The 21,216-nt window shown below is 42.0% G+C and overlaps 1 protein-coding gene across 1 annotated transcript; it reads right to left on the bottom strand.

Moving 5' to 3' along the window:
* Positions 1-760: 760 nt before the first annotated feature.
* CHMP1B (charged multivesicular body protein 1B) lies at positions 761-20,121 on the bottom strand. The gene is made up of 8 exons (XM_084638400.1): positions 19,903-20,121; positions 12,394-12,491; positions 8,794-8,940; positions 5,695-5,763; positions 5,506-5,613; positions 3,468-3,511; positions 2,170-2,242; positions 761-1,317 (listed from the first exon to the last, which is right to left on the bottom strand). Exons 1-8 carry the CDS (start codon positions 19,916-19,918, stop codon positions 1,273-1,275), a joined length of 600 nt encoding a protein of 199 aa, XP_084494526.1. The 5' UTR covers positions 19,919-20,121; the 3' UTR covers positions 761-1,272.
* Positions 20,122-21,216: the final 1,095 nt, after the last annotated feature.

Below are 21,216 nucleotides of genomic sequence, written 5' to 3'. Positions count from 1 at the left end.
CTTATATATTTACAGAGAAATCCTGTTTGAATTATATAAAGATTTTTGCAACATTAGAAAGACCACAGCTATGTGACACCCTGCATGTCTGTCAGTAAAAAACTACTTCTAAAAATCGAATAAACCTCACTATAGCTTATTGTAATGAAGAGGTGTCACTACAACAAAAGAAGCTATAAAGTCATTAGGAGCCTAAGTACAGAGGTTTTTTTTAAAAAAATCTGAAGAGTAATTTTTTGGCATAAATCATTGTTTTTCATAACATCACAGGTAGTTCTAACTAGAAATTTTTCTAATTATTTCTGTGAATTAGGACTGCATGAAGAGTTTGATACTTCTGACAACATTAGATTGAAGTTCATAGTAAGCAAGAAAATATTTGAATTGGTTTACTTTTGAAGTGGATAGTAAAGTCTAAAATAGGCTATCACCTATCATAGCAAAAACATTACGAAGTGTGTTGGTGTTACATCTGCAAAATGCAGTCTATATTCTTACAGAATACAAGGATGACAGTTCAAAAATATTTTAACATGCATGCTTTACTCAACGTAATATGAAGTCACTTTGCTTGACTAATATACATATATCAAACAATCTAGACAAAAATATTGAAAAATAAATTGTATTCCTCCCGTACTGAAGTGACGGTACTATACAAGTTCCCAGTTAGGTGAAAACAGCTTTTGGTAGCGAATTTTTAACCGGCCCATTAAGTTGCTCTGCAAGTAATGTAGTTTTAAAAGACCATAAAACCAGATTCAAGTCCGACTATATGTTTTAATATGCTTATTAACAAAGACAACACGTCCATCTGTGTATTCCATGAATTTTGCTGTGTAAGCAAGTCAACTGCAACCATCATCTGAATTGCATGCATCAGTTCCCCAACTGTACATGTTTTTCATAATCTAAAAAACCCACTTTATAATTTAAAATATTATATATCATGTTATTAGTGTTCAGCTTTTCCTTCAACTAGAATGAGCCAACATTATTAGTTGACTTAGAATTTTAGCTTGGTTCTGTGAAAAGATAATTGCAAAAATATACCCCCAACTTCAAAATGTACTGTACAGACCTAGAAAAACATTAAAGGGCTGTGATATCTTTGAATTTCTTAATGTATTTAGAAAGGACAGCAAGCCAAAAGTGAAGTATCATATAATACAAATATTTAGACATTCAGGGGATACTGCATACAGCGTAAGAGGTATACATAGTGAATGCTTTGGAAACATATACAGAGATCCGCAGCTTTGACTACTTAAGTTAAACTTGATCACGTAGGCGGGCCAGTCTCTGTGACAGTTCATCCTGCAGAACGTCAGAATAAAAAGTTATATTCATTAGTATGTATTAGTTTTAAAATAAAAGATAAATGCAAAGACTTGTACTATCCAAGGTCACACCACAAACACAACAGTAAATAAGACAGAAGCAAGAGCCAGATAAGAATTTGCATTTCTAGGAGACAAGTGTTAATTGACTCCACTGTAACTGAGTCATTTGGTTGCATCCTCAAATGAACCAAGCTCAACATGGATGAGAAGTTGAAGTAGGATGGTGGCTCTACACCACCTTGTACCTCTGCCATTCCCAGAACCAGCCAATGGCCAAATCAGACCTTAGTGCAAGCTGGAACTGCCATCTAACATACTTTGCCCTAAAGGATCATTCACCAATGCAGGATCACTGAAGCACATTACTCTAAAAGCTAAGCCCCTCAAATCTTCCTCCGCCAGAGCAAGGGGTGTTAACAGCTATGCCAGTTTTACCTCTGCTGAGGATTTGCGCAGGAACAGAGGAATCCTGAGCTGCTCATTCAGAGCTAATTTAAGGCCCCTTTGCCCTACTTCAGAAACGTAGGGGACCTTAGCAAGAGAAGAGGACCTGACCCAGTATATACACTGGATGCCCCAGTTAGTGAACAGGGGAAAAGTTAAAGTATGTGCACAACTTGTAGACTCATTGAAACACAAACACCTTATGCCTGCAAGTAAACCTTATTTTAATTACACACTGCATTTATTTTGATAAAAATAAAACTAATTTATTATATGGTCCTGGAAGTTTGCAAATAAATTTCAATTTTAAATATATCATACAATAGTAACCCTTCTACATAAACGTGACATATGATTAGAAAAATTACAAAGCAATATTTACCTGCTCTGCTGAAGCAACACTTGTGCCAACAGAACCAGTTTGCCCCTGCGGTAGTTCCATGTTCAGATCAAGGCTACAATTAAAAACATAGACAAATATATATCACAAAAATAAATATAGCAACTGACCGCAGCAAGGTGCACATTAATTGACAAATAGTGTTCTATATAGTGTGTGGCCATCAGTGTCTCAAATACAACCTGGTACTTTGTACTCCAGTTAATTAGCCAAGCTTGATTAGGAAAGCGGGGTGATCACCAAGCAAAGAGATTGTCTAACAGTTAACAGCAATAATTTCTGGGACAATTAACAAAATTTCTGTTTACTGGGGATGCTTTTGGATAGTACCAATGGATTAAGCAGGGCTCAGACTGGTAATAAGGTATCAAATTCTAACATCACAGTTTTAATACAAAATCTGTCAAATAAAGGTAACCCAGTAGTAGTATGGTGCACTAATTCTCCATCCCTCCCTTATCCCCAGCAAAGCCCAGTCCAGCAGCAGGGACATTGTTTTCGTGCTCATGGGGCAGTGGATTTATGGCAACAAAGCAGTAACACCAGCTCCTGCCTTACAAAGAAGGCATGAAAGGGGTGTAAGGGGAACACAGGACAAAGGACTGGAAGGGACCTCCTGGGTCATCAAGTCCAGTCCCCTGCTATCACTGGCAATTCTATCAACTCAAATTAAACAAACTAGATATACAGTATATAAAAAAGCAGAATTGACTGATCACCTAGTTGCACTATCCCGGGCTCAAACATTTTTTAGTATTAAACCAGATGCCCCTCACTGCCTTTTTAAAGGCTGACAGCACAATAGTGTTAAACATTTGTACTTTAAAATGTTATGTAGCCTTGCCCTCACTCATTTCTATTGTAAGATCACTATAAAGAAATGGATCATGCTGAGATAGTTAAACCTCTTCATACATGCATGAAGTGCACCCTAGATAGGTTTAACTATCTCAGCATGGTCCATTTCTGTAAAGTGATTTTATGACAGAAATTAGCTGTTCTAGTTCTAGACTTTAGCATAAATAATCATGCCAAAACCACGTGGTGGTTTATAATCTCAATCCATTTTCACTCATGAAGATTTGAGCCATGATATCTAGAGGTGAAAGCTCAGCATATATACAGCCACTGGATTATTTAGTTCCACAAGACTAGCACATTTGTAGTGAGGGAAATCTGATAGTTAATTTAATTAAAATCAAGTGTAAGAGCCAGATGCGATTTCCCTTAAGATACACAAATATTACTACTTTTCAATATTTTTTATATTACATACTCACCCTGCTTCATCTGCCATTTCCTGTAGAAGCGTATCCACTTGGTTCTAAAACAGGAAATCAAAACTGAATCAGTTTCTGTTATTGTATTTAATATAAGATTAACAGTATCATTTGTAATGAGCAAAAATTCTACTGTCTTAATAAAACTGATTTAGAAAGGAGCATCTGTGGATTTTGAACGTTTATAGTCTGCACCACTAGAGGGAGCTACAGGAATTCAGAATACAAGGAGCACATCTCATACAATGGCTGCCATGCATATCAGCTCTCCAAGTTCAATTACTGATCTGTAATATTTCCAAATATGATTAAGTCTAACCTTGACTGGACAAATCACATCTACTTGAATATCACAACTACAGAAATGTTACTATAGTCATGACAAATTATGAAATAATTCCTTTATCAGGGCACAGGAAGCATCTTCCCCCATAGCAGACTTCTTTATATAATCCTTCAAACAAAAACTATTTTACTCTTTTGGAACCATGCTTTTTTAATTGTGATATAGCTGATGTCGGTATGTTTGACTAAAAATGTTTATTAAAAGTTAGTCAAAAGTTCCATAAATTTCAAAGGAAAGGCAAAAAATGTCATGCTATACCACCACTCAAACACATTAGTTGTAAAAGGGGAGCTTGAGACAGTATACATACCATGTATGAAGGGAAAGCAGTGGATGTATTGTTTCTTGACTTTAGCAAAGCTTTTGACACGGTCTCCCACAGTATTCTTGTCAGCAAGTTAAAGAAGTATGGGCTGGATGAATGCACTATAAGGTGGGCAGAAAGTTGGCTAGATTGTCGGGCTCAACGGGTAGTGATCAATGGCTCCATGTCTAGTTGGCAGCCGGTGTCAAGTGGAGTGCCCCAGGGGTCGGTCCTGGGGCCGGTTTTGTTCAATATCTTCATAAATGATCTGGAGGATGGTGTGGATTGCACTCTCAGCAAACTTGCGGATGATACTAAACTGGGAGGAGTGGTAGATACGCTGGAGGGCAGGGATAGGATACAGAGGGACCTAGACAAATTGGAGGATTGGACCAAAAGAAATCTGATGAGGTTCAATAAGGATAAGTGCAGCGTCCTGCACTTAGGACGGAAGAACCCAGTGCACAGCTACAGACTAGGGACCGAATGGCTAGGCAGCAGTTCTGCGGAAAAGGACCTAGGGGTGACAGTGGACGAGAAGCTGGATATGAGTCAGCCGTGTGCCCTTGTTGCCAAGAAGGCCAATGGCATTTTGGGATGTATAAGTAGGGGCATAGCGAGCAGATCGAGGGATGTGATCGTCCCCCTCTATTCGACATTGGTGAGGCCTCATCTGGAGTACTGTGTCCAGTTTTGGGCCCCACACTACAAGAAGGATGTGGATAAATTGGAGAGAGTCCAGCGAAGGGCAACAAAAATGATTAGGGGTCTGGAACACATGACTTATGAGGAGAGGCTGAGGGAACTGGGATTGTTTAGTCTGCAGAAGAGAAGAATGAGGGGCGATTTGATAGCTGCTTTCAACTACCTGAGAGGTGGTTCCAGAGAGGATGGTTCTAGACTATTCTCAGTGGTAGATGAGGACAGGACAAGGAGTAATGGTCTCAAGTTGCAGTGGGAGAGGTTTAGGTTGGATATTAGGAAAAAATTCTTCACTAGGAGGGTGGTGAAACACTGGAATGCGTTGCCTAGGGAGGTGGTAGAATCTCCTTCTTTAGAAGTTTTTAAGGTCAGGCTTGACAAAGCCCTGGTTGGGATGATTTAATTGGGGATTGGTCCTGCTTTGAGCAGGGGGTTGGACTAGATGACCTCCTGAGTTCCCTTCCAACCCTGATATTCTATGATTCTATGTACATTTTGTATCGGAGCATTTAGCAGCTCAAACTATTCTTTTGCTCACAAGGTAGCACAAATATTTCTCAAGTTAAACTGAGAATGCCCCTACTCCTCCATTTCAAAATGCAGAAGGTATAGAAGAGAAAGTGATAATGTCTGTGTACAGTTGAGTGACATGGTATTTTACTTGCTGCAATATCAGTTATTCTTACTTGTGGTGTTGTTAACGTAGTAGTATTACTCATTGTGTCTTCCATCTGTGCCGTCTGAACATCCAGTGTTTCAAACTGATGCTCAAATTTGTCCATTAAGGCAGATATCTGAAGATAAACAAATACTGTCAGAGCAAAAGTATAAAACTGAGTTTATACCTCTGAATTCCAAATTAAATGTATGTCTACCTTTTCCAGGTTCATGCTCTTCAATGTAGCATCCATAGATTTAACTACGCCTGCCATTGACTTTGTTACCTAAAAAAGATAAAGTAAAAGATATAAACCTATAACAAAATCACATAATAAACAATCATTAGTTTGGTTAACCCCTTCTGTTTTTAAGTAAACTTGTCTGTTCTCATCTCTGTCCAAAGAACTTTACAATTTTGTAATAGTGGTGTTACACAGCTGTTTTCAGGTCTATCAGCTTTTTACTGTAAATAAACCCTCCTTTTCAGAAGTTTACAGTTTAGCTGTAAAAAAAAATGCTCTGGGCTGAATCTCTAGAAATAAAGACATTTCACAAACAACAGGGAACTGAAATCTATATAGCATTTTTTGAGTTATGATTGTAGTGATAACTGGGGTCTAGTAAGCCTACCCCGGCCGTGAGTAACGGTGAGAAAGTGGATAAAAATTCAGAACATGTCAAAACAGCCTAACAAATGAATTTTGAGGGTAAAAGATGTAAAAGGGAGACCAACAGACTGAGTTACTCTCAACAAAAAGGTCTACTAATATAACTCAAGCTCTGCGTTAAATTCATACTTGGTAAACATGAAACCAATGGACCAAAGTTGTCAGTCTTGGAAATTAGGCCTAATTAGTGAACAAAATAATGAGAGGATGGGCTATTCCATCCACTGATTCCTTTTGGTGTCCTCAAAAAGAGACATGGGGACGTGATGGATGTAGATGCTGACTGACAAAGACGAGAGAAGGGGAAGGAGCGAGCTTTATCATCATGGCTGCCACTCCCACTATCTCCTGGAACCCAGGAGTTACTGTCATACCACTGGGCTTTCACTGTCCTGACCACACCAGGCCCAAAAGAGAGGGACTCAGATGACACCGTCACCTCCACTGTCTCCAGCTAACTTCCAAATGCCACCCAGGATGTGAGACGGTCAACCCTAATCTCCCCCACTCCTGTCTCCTTTTCTCCACCTTATTTCTTCTCTTTCTTAGCCTCCCTTTCCCCTTCTGACTAATAAGATTCTGGCTTAGCAGGCCAAGACTACACATTTCACAACACTGCTATCAGTCTGTGACCAGAAAGAATCAGCTAAATGTGATGCCCTACACAGCCCACTGCTGGTACAAGTTTGCCAGGCCTTGATAAGACCTTCGGCTGTGCATGTTTTTCCAGCAATGAGGATGCAAGCAAAAGTCAACACCAGAGACAGAAACTGCAGTTTCTATCTTTAATGTTTTGTTTTCCCTGTGTGTGTTTGTCTTCTGTGTCTTAAAGGAAGCAGGATCAGACTAACAGCATCAACAGCTCCAGGATCCTCTCAACTAAGAGTATGTCTACACTACCCATGTTATAGCACTGTTGCAGCGGCACTGTGACATGGGCAGTGTAGACACACTTTATCGCCGGGGAAGAGCTCTCCTGGCGGTAAAAAAACAACACCCCGAATGGGCGGTGGTCGCTTTATCGCCGGGAGCCACACTGTCTATACAGGCGCTTTTCAGCGCTAAAACGTTTGTTGCTCAAGGGGTGTTTTTTCACAATCCTGAATGACAAAAGTTTTAGTGCTGAAAGTAGCAGCGTAGACACAGCCTAAAATCTCTTTTCCCTAAAAAGGAGAGTTATTATCATTTTTAATATCATCCAAAAGACTTTCCAACAAAGGGTTTATTTCCTTTCAAAACTCTCTCCAGACACAGGGAAAGGAAACAAGGCACATTAAAATAAAAACCTTACTTAATACTTTACATTTCAAATGCTTCAGCTGATTTTCCTACTTTTCTGTTTCTTTTGAATAGTTGTTTTTTTAAACTGTAGTGGTGTGTCTGCATGGTATGAAGCAGGCTTAGGTCTCTGTACACCAAACTCTGTTTAACATTGTTTAATATTGGACATGTTAACACCTTTAAATCTTTGAGCCCATATAGTCTATCTAAACTAATACAACAGGATGCAATAAAAACAAGGCCACCACAAACAAGCCCACGAATCTTTAAAAAACTAATTTTTAAAGAAGCTTTTCAGGCCTTTGGGCCGCAATAATAATCTCATGTTCCTTTTCTTCCAAAAGATAACTGTTACATACTTCAATGGCAGATGAAATAATTCTTATATATTTGAAGTGTAGCCATATCTGGAGTATTTAACAGTGAAGAGGAACATTGCACAACAGTAAGAAAAAACAAAAACAGCATATGACAAACTGCACAGGGAATTTAGGTTACATAGCATGTTTACCTTAAAAGGTTTTTCTAAGCCACTTATTTTCAACAGTATAAACAAGGAATAACATCACTACTTCATACCATAGCATCTTTACTGACCATAGATGCTCAGGATCTCCATTTAATTTCTCATCTTAAAGATAGCAATGCTACAAAATGGGCTGCAGGGCACTGATTCAGTACAGACAGGTAAAAAATCCATTTAATTAATTTCCTACAGTACTTACAATTTCCTTGGATCTCCCACCCAAATGCTACCTAATAAGATTGTAAACTAAAGTAACAGGACTGCAGAAATATCCTTGACAGTCTATTTTAAAAATGCGGTCACTAGACAGGTCATTGTGAGCTGGGACCATAAAAGGTAAGTGTACTTGTGTCTAAAAGATTCTAAACTATTGTTACATAGCTATTTTGCATACTCCATAGTAGATCAAAACAAATACTTTCTATATGCCTTTTTGGAAACCCACAAGAAATCAATTTATCAAGTGCATCTACTTGTAAAATGGAAGGGACAGTTATCTTTAAAAATTTGTGACACAAGACATTGATTTAAATTAAGATACATTGGTTAGCTAATAGGAAACATTTGTTTCCTGTGAGTACTAGGAGAAACATGCAACAATGGCATCAATACCATATGAAGGATGGTGGCATTAACCCAACTAATTAATTCATAATTCTCACAAGCCAATGCTTCATACACAGTTTAGTTTACTGTGGACCATAGTTGAAGACTGCCAAGCCATCCCAGTAAGCTTACTAATTCACTGTTTTAGGGATAGAATTAAGACAGTTTAAAGGAGAATCAGGGGCCTTATCTTTCTGTAGAGTTTATATATGGAAGTATGAAAACATGCTTACCTTGCCCATTGTTACTGCAGTTTGAACTCTTGCTGCTACTGCATCTACCCTGGCACTCATGCGCAAGAAATTGATTGCTTGATTTTTCTGTCGGATTGCATTTTCTGCATGTATTCTTGCAACTTCAGTATTACCCTTCTGGATTGCCTGTTTAAATAAAAGCAAACTATTGCTAACCCTTCTTAGCAATAATTACCCAGCAGCGGTAAGACTTCAAAAAACTTACACTTGCAAAACAAGTGAACTCTAGGTCAATTCAACTCCCATTCAAGTCAACGGAAAGATTGTAATTGACTTGGATGTGAACTAGATAGCGTCTTCTATGCATATGAAAGTATGCCTGAAACTTTCAGCTACTTCCCAGAGCCTCAATACCAGTAAGTTTATGAAACAGATGCATTATGGAGTAGCATTCTGGATTTATATGCTCACAAATATCTAACCTTTAAAATACATTAAGCACCCAGTTTTTCATCAAAATTCATACTTCTAGTGCTACTAAAACAAGTAAGTGTTAAGATGAATAAGTATACCTCATTACAGTATCTTTCTGTTTATGAAATCAGAACAAAAAGTATCTCACCCTCATTGTGTATATAGTGGATGCCACTTAACAGCAATCCATATAGTAACAACTTTTAACAGCAACATTTTGCCAGGAACCAATCCCATCCCATTGATTTTAAGGTTAATAGGATTCGGATACTGGCAACAGGCAGGCCATTTAGTAACAACTTTATTTTTTTGGAAGAAAGACCCTGGCTGCAGGCAGGTTTATGGGGTAAGGGAAATCCTACAAACCTGCCTGTGGCCAGGGATCCACTGTCCACACCGAAGGTAAAGGGCTGCAGCACCCACATCCCCACCCAATGGGATCTCCTGTCATTGCGGGCTGAGAGGGGATGCTGCAGGCAGGGTAGCAGCAGATGCTGGGGCTTTTCATGGGGAGTGGGGGTGCTGAGGTCCCCTAGTGTGGCATGGTACCTACCTCCCCCTGCATGCTCTGATTGTACCCTGCTCTCAGCACATCCCAGAGCTCCCTTCCCCAGGCTGTAGCCCCACAGCCAGGTTTGCAGGGCTGCAGCCACAGAAGGAAGCTCTGGGAATGCTGAGCACCAGTTACAGGCAGGCAAAGGTTGTTTGCCCCAGTGCTTCCTTCCCTAGCTGCAGCCCCAAAACCATGCCTTTCCCTTGTTGGCCACTCTTGGATAACAATAAGTTGCTAATAAGCAGAACCCAGTGTACATGAAGTGCTTTAGATATTCAAAGCACTGCAATCACATTAATCCTATCATTATAACCCAACATTACAGGTTAACCTTAACACTGTTCTTTTAGTTATGAGAAAACTACTGCAGAGAAATGCAAAGGCAGAGCTGGAAGTCAAGGTATTGGCTCCCATAATTGATGTTACCTGTGTCAAACAGGGAAAAGAAAGTCTCTGCTTGGAGATTAAAAGAGTCTCCCAATAACAAAAAAGCCAGTCCAGCAGCAATGAAATAGGAAGTTGGACTCCATTCCTTATTATTCTCACAGGTCAACAGAACTGACAATTAAATTCAAACTGAAAGATCAAATTCTGCCCTCAGTTATATCCATGTAATCTGCATTGAAGAGGCAGAATTTAGTAAGCAAGATCTATTACTAATAATGAGCCAGAGACTTTAGGAAACACTAAAAAACCTTCCTCTTTGAAAAGGCCTTTCCACCATATGAACAGTCAACACTGACACTCCTTTCTACCCAAAACACCCAACTAACTAAAAAAAAATTTTTTAATTCTCAAAAAAATCAACCTAAAAAAGGTAAATAATTTTAAATGAAAATTAAAAACTCTACCCAAAGCAAAGTTTTTACCTCAAATTGGAAGAAGTGCCAAAGACTCCATGAAGTCCATTTGGGACTTCTCTATTGATTTTACATGGAAGGTGCTCTATGATGATGTGCAATGATATAATACCTTAAGCTAGATATACCAGAAAAGAATTCACAGTAAGTTTCAGATCCCAAGTGAGTTTGCAAGACTAGTATTTAGTACAGTACTGAGAAAATCCGATACACAAACACACACAACTTTAGTACAAAACACACTTTCAGATGTTAAGTGAAATTTATCTTTAACATGTCTTTAACTGTTTCTTTGTATTGTCACAGGACTGTAAACAACAAGAAAAAAAGTCAACTTCTAAAAATAATGTATTAATCTAGTTCATCATTCTATACTACATTTTAAAGGGGAGTTAGAAATGGGACAAAAATGGGTTTGTGTCCTTTTTGCTTCTTTACAATATTAAGAAGTCCTGAAAGGTTTTCCTGCACTTATTTCTTTCATCTGAAATTCAGCTTGTCTCACTTGAATTTTATGGACTGGAAAATTAATGGAATTATGATACGAGACCAGAAACTAAAAGCAGAGCAACTAAACTTTGAGTTTTTAGCCAGACCATTTAAAGCTTTCCTCAAGACCTATTTAACACCAATACGTAACATGCACTTGGGAGAAGAGAGGTTTTATTGAAGAGTCAACACTCCTAGCACTTCAAATAAGGACTGTGGGACCTCTCAGTCCACATAAGATGCTCAAAAAGATCTCCAGAAGTTGATGTTCCTTTTATTGAAAAGGTTACAACAAGCAGAAAAACTTCAGGCTAACTTTAAGCAGCAAAAGGATATGAACCCTATTTTAAAAATCTTCTTCACAGGTCACATTTAATAGTATATGATAAACATTACGATAATTTAGAGAAACACTGTCAAGGAAAAAGTTAACTGCACTACAAGAACACAGCACACATATTTTGAAGAAAAAGTTATGAAACATTCCATTTCAGCGTTAACAAATATGTACAATATTTTAAGAATATAAAAAATACTATGACAAAGGGCATGTCTTCACTACAATCTTAAATTGATGTAGGTTAGGCTGACTTATAGCCACTGCAGTAATTACTTACAGCCAACAGCCAATGTAAGGATTGCAGTGTCTACAGACACCGCATCACTAACTACACTGACATATGCCTCTTGTGGAGGTGGAGTTATTATGTTGGTGTAGTAGGGCACTTAGGGCTTGTCTACATTACCCACTGCAGCGATCGATCCAGCGGGGGTTGATTTATTGCATCTAGTCTGGATGTGATAAATCGACCACCGAGCGCTCTCCCGTCATCTCCAGTACTCCACCAGGGCAAAAGGTGCAGGTGGAGTCAATGGGAGAGCATCAGCCGTCAACTTACCGTGGTGTCTTCACTGCAGTAAGTAGACCTAAGTATGTCGACTTCAGCTACGTGAAGCATAACTTAGACCGATCACCCTCCTCCCCCCTAATGTAGACCAGGCCTTACATTGGTAGGACCAAGGCTGTATTGCAGACACTGACATAATTAGGCTGACATAAGCTGCCTTACTGTGTAGTGTAGACCCGGCCCCAGTCACAAATATGTTACAGCCAATAGGACATAGTATGTTGCCAATCTACATACGCTTCCTGTTTTATTACAATGCACACCAGGAAAACCATTACAAAGTACAAGTTAAGGACCTGCCTCACATAAAATATAAAAATTAAGTATATACACACAATGTGGTTTCATTACTTACCTTCTTAATTTTAGCCTTTTCAATCTTTTCTTCTTTATCACATTTTTTTGCATTCCTGCTGAGCTCTTTGGCAGCAAACTTCAAGTTAAACAGGTGTTCTGCAATGCATATTAAGGATCTACAAAATACTAGCAATACTTAAAATATGAACATGTCACTTTCCGTTGGATTTAGTAGCCCACTACATGCATACTGTATTTCCTTCTGCAAATTTTACTATTGGTAGGTCAGCCCCTTTAATTTGCATGAAACTGAGCAAACAAAGATGCGGTTTTTTGTTCTTTTTAATTTTACATTGCCCATGTTCCTTTGTCATCTTAGCTTAAAACCATAGTTTGGACACTTTTTTTAAAAACAAGTTCAGAATCAAAATTAGCTTACTTTGATGAAAGACCCAATTCAAGTAGTTAACAGGAATAAAAAATGCTGGTCTTTAGAACATGTGTGCATACAGATAGGGTGATTCTGAAGTCCTGTGAATCTGGAGAGAATGATAGTTTTAACATGGACTTCAAAGGGGAGCAGAGTCGTCGCAACGCTAAGCACTTCTGAAAATTCCATCCCTAGCATTCACACAACATCTATATAGTTTTAACTTCAAAACCCTAGGATGCTACCTCCTGCTCCAAGGAATGCTATGGTGCCACAAACCCACTGAGAAAAATCAAAAAGGTTCAGCTTAAAATTATGGCAAATTTGAGATGAAAAACAAAGCTACCATGACACTCTTTTTCAGCTCACCCATCTCCCTATCAGGTAGGGAGAAAAATTAGAAATCTTACCCATCATATGTGCTATAAAACCTGGCCAGGACAAGGTGAGGCTTTACAACATCCTTCAGTTATAAATTCTTTACTCTTACTAGATGACAATAGATCATTTTGTCACATGTGCTGTTTAATGGAATACCATTGCCCATAAGTACCCTACTAACCAAATATAAAAAATTCATCACATGTAAATAAGAAATTGTTCTCTGGTATAAATAAATGTTTATAAGTCCCTGGAAGGATGAATATTTTCCTTTTAGGAGGCAAAGAATGATTTTTCTGAAACCATGTGTGTATTATTTCTATGCAATTCTTCACCCTAACATCCACTCATCAGTTGGCCCACTGACCACTAGTGAACAATCTTTTCTTTGTTAATACAAAATGTTAACTAGGCTAAACATTAATGCAATGATAATTTTCTGCAGAACTGTAGGATTTCACCCCCCCAAACCACACACTCTGCATCAAAGTTGCATAGATGACCCTGGCTTGAAGGTGAATATGAAAAAAAGATTTAACAACTGACTTCATCATGATGACTCACTTTTGTAATAGAGAGGTGTATAAGTTTGGTGTGCAAGGCCCTACAATGTCACTGTACCATCACATATTTAAAGTTTGAACATCATGGGAATATTGATTAAATCATAAATCCAATTAAAGGTGAGCTGCAAAGGAAAAAAAGATAGCTGTACTTTCTTTGTTTCTGATGTGTAAAAAAGGCCTGAAAAATTTCTCCACCAAGAAAAGCATTCTGTTTGTTTTTACATTTGCATTTTAGGTCCTGACTGGGCTGGAAGACAGACATCACAAGAGAATGAAAACAGTGGGAACAAAAAGAGAAGGGAGATTTAATCATTAAAATTGTTAAAATTGTTTTGTTTTTGTCGACACCTATTTAGCTTCCATGTCTAATATTTTAAGTAAAAGAATCTTTAACACGTTCATGTTTGTTTCTTTTGTTTGTTTGTTTTTAAAAACACTTGTCAATTGAGTTGTGGAGCTCAAATATTTTTATCTCTCTCAAGTGCCCTCCAACAAAACAAGGGAAAAACTAGACTTTATATTCCTGATATTTCTACGGAAAAACTCAAACGGAGGGGGAGGGGAGTGAAGCATTTAATGAAAGCCATTACAGATCTTCTTTTTGCATCATCATCATAGCAGCAAAAAAGGGACCAAGCTTACTTTAAAAAAAAAAAAAATCCTTTGTAGGCCACTTAAAACATGTTTATTACACCATTAAGACACTTGTTCTACAAACGAAGATTAACAGTTAAAATAAGGTGTTTGTATAAAGATAAAACTTGTTCTACTTCTACTCAATGGCCTCAGGATGCAGGAGGGGGTCAGGGTGCAGGAGGGGTGCAGAGTGCGGCAGGGGGTTCAGGGCAGGGGGTCGGGGTGCAGAAGGGGTGCGGCAGGGGGTTCAGGTGCAGGAGGGGTGCGGGTCCAGCCCAGAACGCACCGGGGGCAGGGCAGGCAGGACGGGACGACACGACAACAGGGGTCTCTGTGTTGCCCTGGCCCCACCTCCGGGCACCGCCCCACACAGCTCTCATTGGCTGGGAATGGGGAACAGCGGCCAATGGGAGCTTTGGGGGAGGTACCCGGAGGCACGGCCAGGGCAACACACAGACCCCTGTGCCCTCCCTCCCCAGGTCCCGGCCGCTTCCCGGAGCGGCGCGAGGGCAGGGCGGGCAGGCAGACAGGGAGCCTGCCCTGTCCCCGGTGCGCGCTGGGCCAGGCCGGAGCCGCTCTAGGTAAACGCTGGGGGGATAAGGTGGCTGTGGGGAGCTGGCGGGCCTCAGAAAATAACCCCGCGGGCCGCGTGTTTGAGACCCCTGGCCTAGGAACTGATAATATGCTATAAAGTATTTCACCTATAGGTTGCCAACTACAATCCAGCTCAGGTCAATGATCAGAACGACCATGTAAAGTATTACATCACTTCCTTAAATCGATGGCTTTGAGTCATTGTGACACACACCAGGATTTTATTTTTAAACTTCCTCAATTACTCTCAATGTTTCTACACCAGATAGCACAATACATCATCTGTTGCCTCACAGCTCTTTCATGCCATGGCACACTTGCGCCAACCTTTAAACGTACTTGTCTCAATATAGGATAACTCAAATGAAACCAGACTTCTTATATTCACCATAATTTATTTAGAAACCTGTTCAAACATTTCATCTTGTCAACATCCTTAGAACTACAGATGAGGATACTACTGAGCCAAACTTATAGAAAAAAAATTGTTAAAGGTAAGATCATTTTATATACTAGGGAAAAGTTTATTCTATTTTTGTTTATAAAGGACGTTAAGTATGATTTCTTATCATTACCAGGAATGAAAAAAAGAAAAAGGCCAATTCCTGGCTCCTGCTACGGCCTCAAAGCCAAATGATCCATCCAGCTAACAATTCCTGTTGTGTGAGGAAAACCCCAATTGACATAAAGCTAGAGTAACTGGCTCTATGTCATCCCTGTCTCAGACTCTGGCATAGGGCATGACCAGAGTGCTATGGCATTTCAGCTATTCCTGGCTCGTAGAACAGCTCTTTGGTGCTGTTGGCAGTCAGGTGCAAGTTTGCCCCATGGACTGAATGGGCATCCCCCAGCCCAACCAAGATTGGGGGAATGAAAGTGTGATGTAAAGACACCTTTGCTACTCTCCCTGTCCCTCCACTAAAGTACAGTGCTAAGTGGATATTGATCTGACCCATTACATAAAACAAGTCAGACTTGAAATGGGAAGGGAATCTGAAGAGTGGTAAGATCGAATGGAAGAGAGACCAAAGAGCTGTTCTATGAGCCAGGAATAGCTGAAATGCCATAGCACTCTGGTCATGCCCTATGCCAGAGTCTGAGACAGGGATGACATAGAGCCAGTTACTTTAGCTTTATGTCAATTGGGGTTTTCCTCACACAACAGGAATTGTTAGCTGGATGGATCATTTGGCTTTGAGGCCGTAGCAGGAGCCAGGAATTGGCCTTTTTCTTTTTTTCATTCCTGGTAATGATAAGAAATCATACTTAACGTCCTTTATAAACAAAAATAGAATAAACTTTTCCCTGGTATATAAAATGATCTTACCTTTAACAATTTTTTTTCTATAAGTTTGGCATAAGAAATCTCTCACTACAAACACATAAAACATTAAGATAAAAAATATATTCTTGTAAACAAAATAACTTTCACCCTCTTCACATCCCACTTCTGAGGGGGGGTGGGGGGGAGCGCAAAAGAAGTCCTTTCTTCTCCCATCTAGCAGGTTTATTTCCCTTGAAAGAATGGAATTATTCACTTCTTTCCACCTATAATCTGTATTAGGGCTGTCGATCAGTTAACTCACACGACTAACTCAAAAAAAGTAATTGTGATTAATCACAGTTTTAATCACATTGTTAAACAACAGAATACCAATTGAAATTTATTAAATATTTTTGGATTTTTTCTACATTTTCAAATAGATTGATTTCAATTACAACACAGAATACAAAGTGTACACTGCTCCCTTTATATTATTATTTTTATTACAAATATTTTCACTGTAAAAATGATAAACAAAACAGTATTTTTCAATTCACTTTATACAAGTACTGTAGTGCCGTCTCTTTATCATGAAAGTGCAACTTACAAATGTAGATTTCTTTTTGATTACATAACTGCACTTAAAAACAAAACAATGCAAAACTTTAGAGCCTACAAGTCCACTCAGTCCTACTTCTCATTCAGCCAATCGCTAAGACAAACAAGTTTGTTTACATTCATGGAAGATAATGCTGCCCGCTTCTTGTTTACAATGTCACCAGAAAGTGAGAACAGGCATTCGCATGGGACTTTTGTAGTCAGCATTGCAAGGTATTTACGTGCCAGATATGCTAAACATTCATATGCCCCTATATGCTCTGGCCACCATTCCAGAGGACATCCTTCCATGTTGATGACGCTCGTTGAAAAAAAATGTGTTAATTGAATTTGTGATTGAACTCTTTGGGGAGATCTGTATGTCTCCGGCTCTATTTTACCCACATTCTGCCATATATTTTATGTTATAGCAGTCTCGGATGATGACTCAGCACATGTTCATTTTCAGAACACTTTCACTGCAGATTTCAAAAAACACAAAAAAGGTACCAACGTGAAATTTCTAAAGATCGCTACAGCACTCAACCCAAGGTTTAAGAATCTGAAGTTCCTTCCAAAATCTGAGAGGGATGAGCTGTGGAGCATGCTTTCAGAAGTCTTAAAAGAGCAACACTCCAATGTGGAAACTACAGAACCCGACCCAGTTAAAAAAAAAAAAAAAAAAAAAAACCAACCTTCTGCCAGTGGCATCTGACTCAGACGATGAAAATGAAATCTGTCGGTCTGCACTGTTTTGAATTGTTATCGAGCAGAACCAGTCATCAGCATGGACACATGTCCTCTGGAATGGCAGCTGAAGCATAAAGGGACATATGAATCTTTAGCACATCTGGCATGTAAATATCTTGTGATGCTGGCTACAACAGTGACGTGAGAACACTTGTTCTCACTTTCAGGTGACACTGTGAACAAGATGTAGACAGCATTATCTCCTGTAAATGTAAACAAACTTCTTTGTCTGAGCAATTGGCTGAACAAGAAATAGGACTGAGTGGACTTGTAGGCTCTAAAGTTTTACATTGTTTTATTTTTGAATGCAATTTTTTTTACATAATTCTATATTTGTAAGTTCAACTTTCATGATAAAGAGATTGCACTACAGTACTTGTATTAGGTGAATTGAAAAATACTATTTCTTTTGTTTTTTTACAGTGCAAATATTTGCAATAAAAATAATATAAAGTGAGCACTGTTCTTTGTATTCTGTGTTATAATTGAAAGCAATATTTGAAAATGTAGAAAACATCCAAAAATATTTAAATAAATGGTATTCTATTATTGTATAAACAGCGTGATTAATCAGGATTAATTTTTTTAATCGCTTGTATCCAAGAATAAAACAATACAATTTCTGTCACGGTACTAAGAGAAAATGAGCAGTTTATAATTAAACCATTGCCTTCATCATGTCTTACAATGAAGGAAATTATCAGTTTCTACTATGGATCATTTCAAGATTCTTCCAGTTTCCCACATATTCCAAGATCAAAACAAAACCGGATGAAACACTGCACTCTGAGCACTTGCTTTGACATCCACCCTGTATCACATGCCTACAGCAGGCGTGGCATAGTAAAAGGAGATGGTCTGAGCCCATGTCAAGGCTTGAATGAATATTTTGCTTTCATGCTGAAATAAAACACTGGGCTATGGGAACCCAGAAATGGTCACATGGTTCAGGCCACTCCCTGCAATGCAGCCAGCCCCTCTTGGGGGTGGGAGAAGTTGACAGTCTAGCAAATGGCAGTGCTCAGTGCCAGCCCATCGCCTGTCTGGTGAGGAAGGGGTTTGGTGTGTCTGTCACTCAATGGAGTCCTTACAGTCAACAACAGTGCCAGGCCCCAACTCAAAGGCAGGAGTGGACAGCCCACCCCGCCCCCGATAGGGCCCTTTCCCCCCGAGGGGGGGGCGGCGGGGGAGAGGGTGATGGGCCCTTCTCCCCCGAGGGGAAACTCCCAGCTCTCGGCGGGGGGGGGGGGGGGGATGGGCCCTTCCCCCCCCAGGGGAAACTCCCAGCTCTCGGCGGGGGGGTGGGGATGGGCCCTTCTCCCCCCCAGGGGAAACTCCCAGCTCTCGGCGGGGGGGTGGGGATGGGCCCTTCTCCCCCCCAGGGGAAACTCCCAGCTCTCGGCGGGGGGGTGGGGATGGGCCCTTCTCCCCCCCAGGGGAAACTCCCAGCTCTCGGCGGGGGGGTGGGGATGGGCCCTTCTCCCCCCCAGGGGAAACTCCCAGCTCTCGGCGGGGGGGGGTGGGGATGGGCCCTTCCCCCCCCAGGGGAAACTCCCAGCTCTCGGCGGGGGGGGGTGGGGATGGGCCCTTCCCCCCCCAGGGGAAACTCCCAGCTCTCGGCGGGGGGGGGTGGGGATGGGCCCTTCCCCCCCCAGGGGAAACTCCCAGCTCTCGGCGGGGGGGGGGGGGGGGGGGGATGGGCCCTTCTCCCCCGAGGGGAAACTCCCAGCTCTCGGCGGGGGGGGGGGGATGGGCCCTTCTCCCCCCCAGGGGAAACTCCCAGCTCTCGGCGGGGGGGGGGGTGGGGATGGGCCCTTCTCCCCCCCAGGGGAAACTCCCAGCTCTCGGCGGGGGGGGTGGGGATGGGCCCTTCTCCCCCCCAGGGGAAACTCCCAGCTCTCGGCGGGGGGGGTGGGGATGGGCCCTTCTCCCCCCCAGGGGAAACTCCCAGCTCTCGGCGGGGGGGGTGGGGATGGGCCCTTCCCCCCCCAGGGGAAACTCCCAGCTCTCGGCGGGGGGGGTGGGGATGGGCCCTTCCCCCCCCAGGGGAAACTCCCAGCTCTCGGCGGGGGGGGTGGGGATGGGCCCTTCCCCCCCCAGGGGAAACTCCCAGCTCTCGGCGGGGGGGGGGGATGGGCCCTTTCCCCCCCCCAGGGGAAACTCCCAGCTCTCGGCGGGGGGGGGGAACGGGGGGGAGGAAATGGGCCCTTCCTCCCCAAGGGGGTCCTGCCAGCTCTCCGGGACCCATCTTGCTGGGGCCCCGTGTGGGGCAGGGCCGGGGCTGCAGACACTCGGGGACCCTGCCCGCGCCTCCTTCCCGGGCGCGCTGCCCTGCGGCCCAAAGGATACTCTCCATGCTGGACATGGCGGCAGCGGCTCCTCGGGCCCGACCCGGCCGGCGAAGGGGGACGCTCTGGACCGCAGCTCAGCGGTACCAGGCTCTCGGGGGGTTGTTGGGATCCAACTTCCGCCTTCCCCGCCCCGAGCGGCGTCTCGCGCAGGGAGGGCGGGACTCCGAGCCCTTCGGCGGCGGCGCCGGAGCGGTGGGGTGGAGGGAACGCGCGCGCGCGCCACCGCGGGGGGAGGAGACGGAGCGGAGATCCCCGGATGAGAGTGCGCTGAGGCTGGCGTGCTGGGGCTGGGTGCGCGCGAAACCTCCGCCCGGCTGTGTGCGGGTGCCGGGGCGCGCGTCGCTGGTGCGTCTGTCCCCGCCCTGCTCTATCCCGACAGCCCCCCTCCCACTACGCACGCTGTCCCCTCTCCCCCCAGTGGTCTGCCCTGACACACCTGGGTGCCCCCAACGCCGGTGCTGGCACACGCGCACACAGCCCCCTCCCCATCTGTCCCCGCTCACACCATTCACCCTGAATAACTGAGTAGAGCGAGGTTGCAGAGGTGCAGCTCTCACCTCATGCGGGATCCCTTTTTTTTTCAGGCGACTTTAAACACTGAAAACCCACACACACCCTACGCCGCCTCCCCATTCTTTCCCTGACTGAAGGTCTCTTCCTCAACTACAGCTTGAATTAGGGAAGGGGTCGCCTCTAGTCAGCCTTTTGGCTAGTACTAACCGTCTCTCCACTTTATCTGGCAAGTCCTCTCGCTGGGGCATCAAGCTGCCTGGCATTGGAAATCGACTCACTGTTGTAATGGCCCTCTTCTATTTCTCATGCTGTTACCTAATGTAAAAGTATCCATGCAGGTTGATGCTAAACTCTTGGGGTTTGATCCTGCAAAGTACTGAACATTCAGGACTAGAGGGGAGTGAAAATTTCCATCCAAACGTTTTTCCACAAAAAAATGCAGATTTGAGTTGACAAACATTTTGTGAATTCATGTCACTTTCACCAAATTAATTTTAGTCAAACAGTGCCTCTAAAGTTTAGTTTTGACAGATTTAATTTGTTTTAGTCAAAATGACTTCATTTTAAAATTTCCTTCAATTTTATTAAAAATGTTTTTAAAAGCTCAAAATTAAAATATTAATTTCAGGTCTAATCCAGTGTTTTGTTTGACCTGCAACAATTTTTTCAACTTTTCAGTTTGCTTAATATGTCAGAAGAAAAGGAGTACTTGTGGCACCTTAGAGACTAACCAATTTATTTGAGCATAAGCTTTCGTGAGCTACAGCTCACTTCATCGGATGCATTTCCACTGAATGGA

The sequence above is a fragment of the Lepidochelys olivacea genome (genome assembly GCF_965140295.1).
Source record: "Lepidochelys olivacea isolate rLepOli2 genome assembly, chromosome: 9".
Taxonomy (NCBI): domain Eukaryota; kingdom Metazoa; phylum Chordata; order Testudines; family Cheloniidae; genus Lepidochelys; species Lepidochelys olivacea.
The sequence above is the reverse complement of the archived record's forward strand: the minus strand, read 5'-3'. Positions and strand labels throughout refer to the sequence as shown.

What these genes read in the sequence shown, in the direction of transcription:
- CHMP1B (XM_084638400.1), bottom strand. An exon ending in CTACGTTAACAACACCACAA is followed by an intron (nt 3,512 to 5,505) that starts GTAAGAATAACT and finishes TTCCTGTTTTAG; the next exon opens with AACCAAGTGGATACGCTTCT. An exon ending in GAAATGGCAGATGAAGCAGG is followed by an intron (nt 2,243 to 3,467) that starts GTGAGTATGTAA and finishes TTTTAATTGTAG; the next exon opens with CCTTGATCTGAACATGGAAC.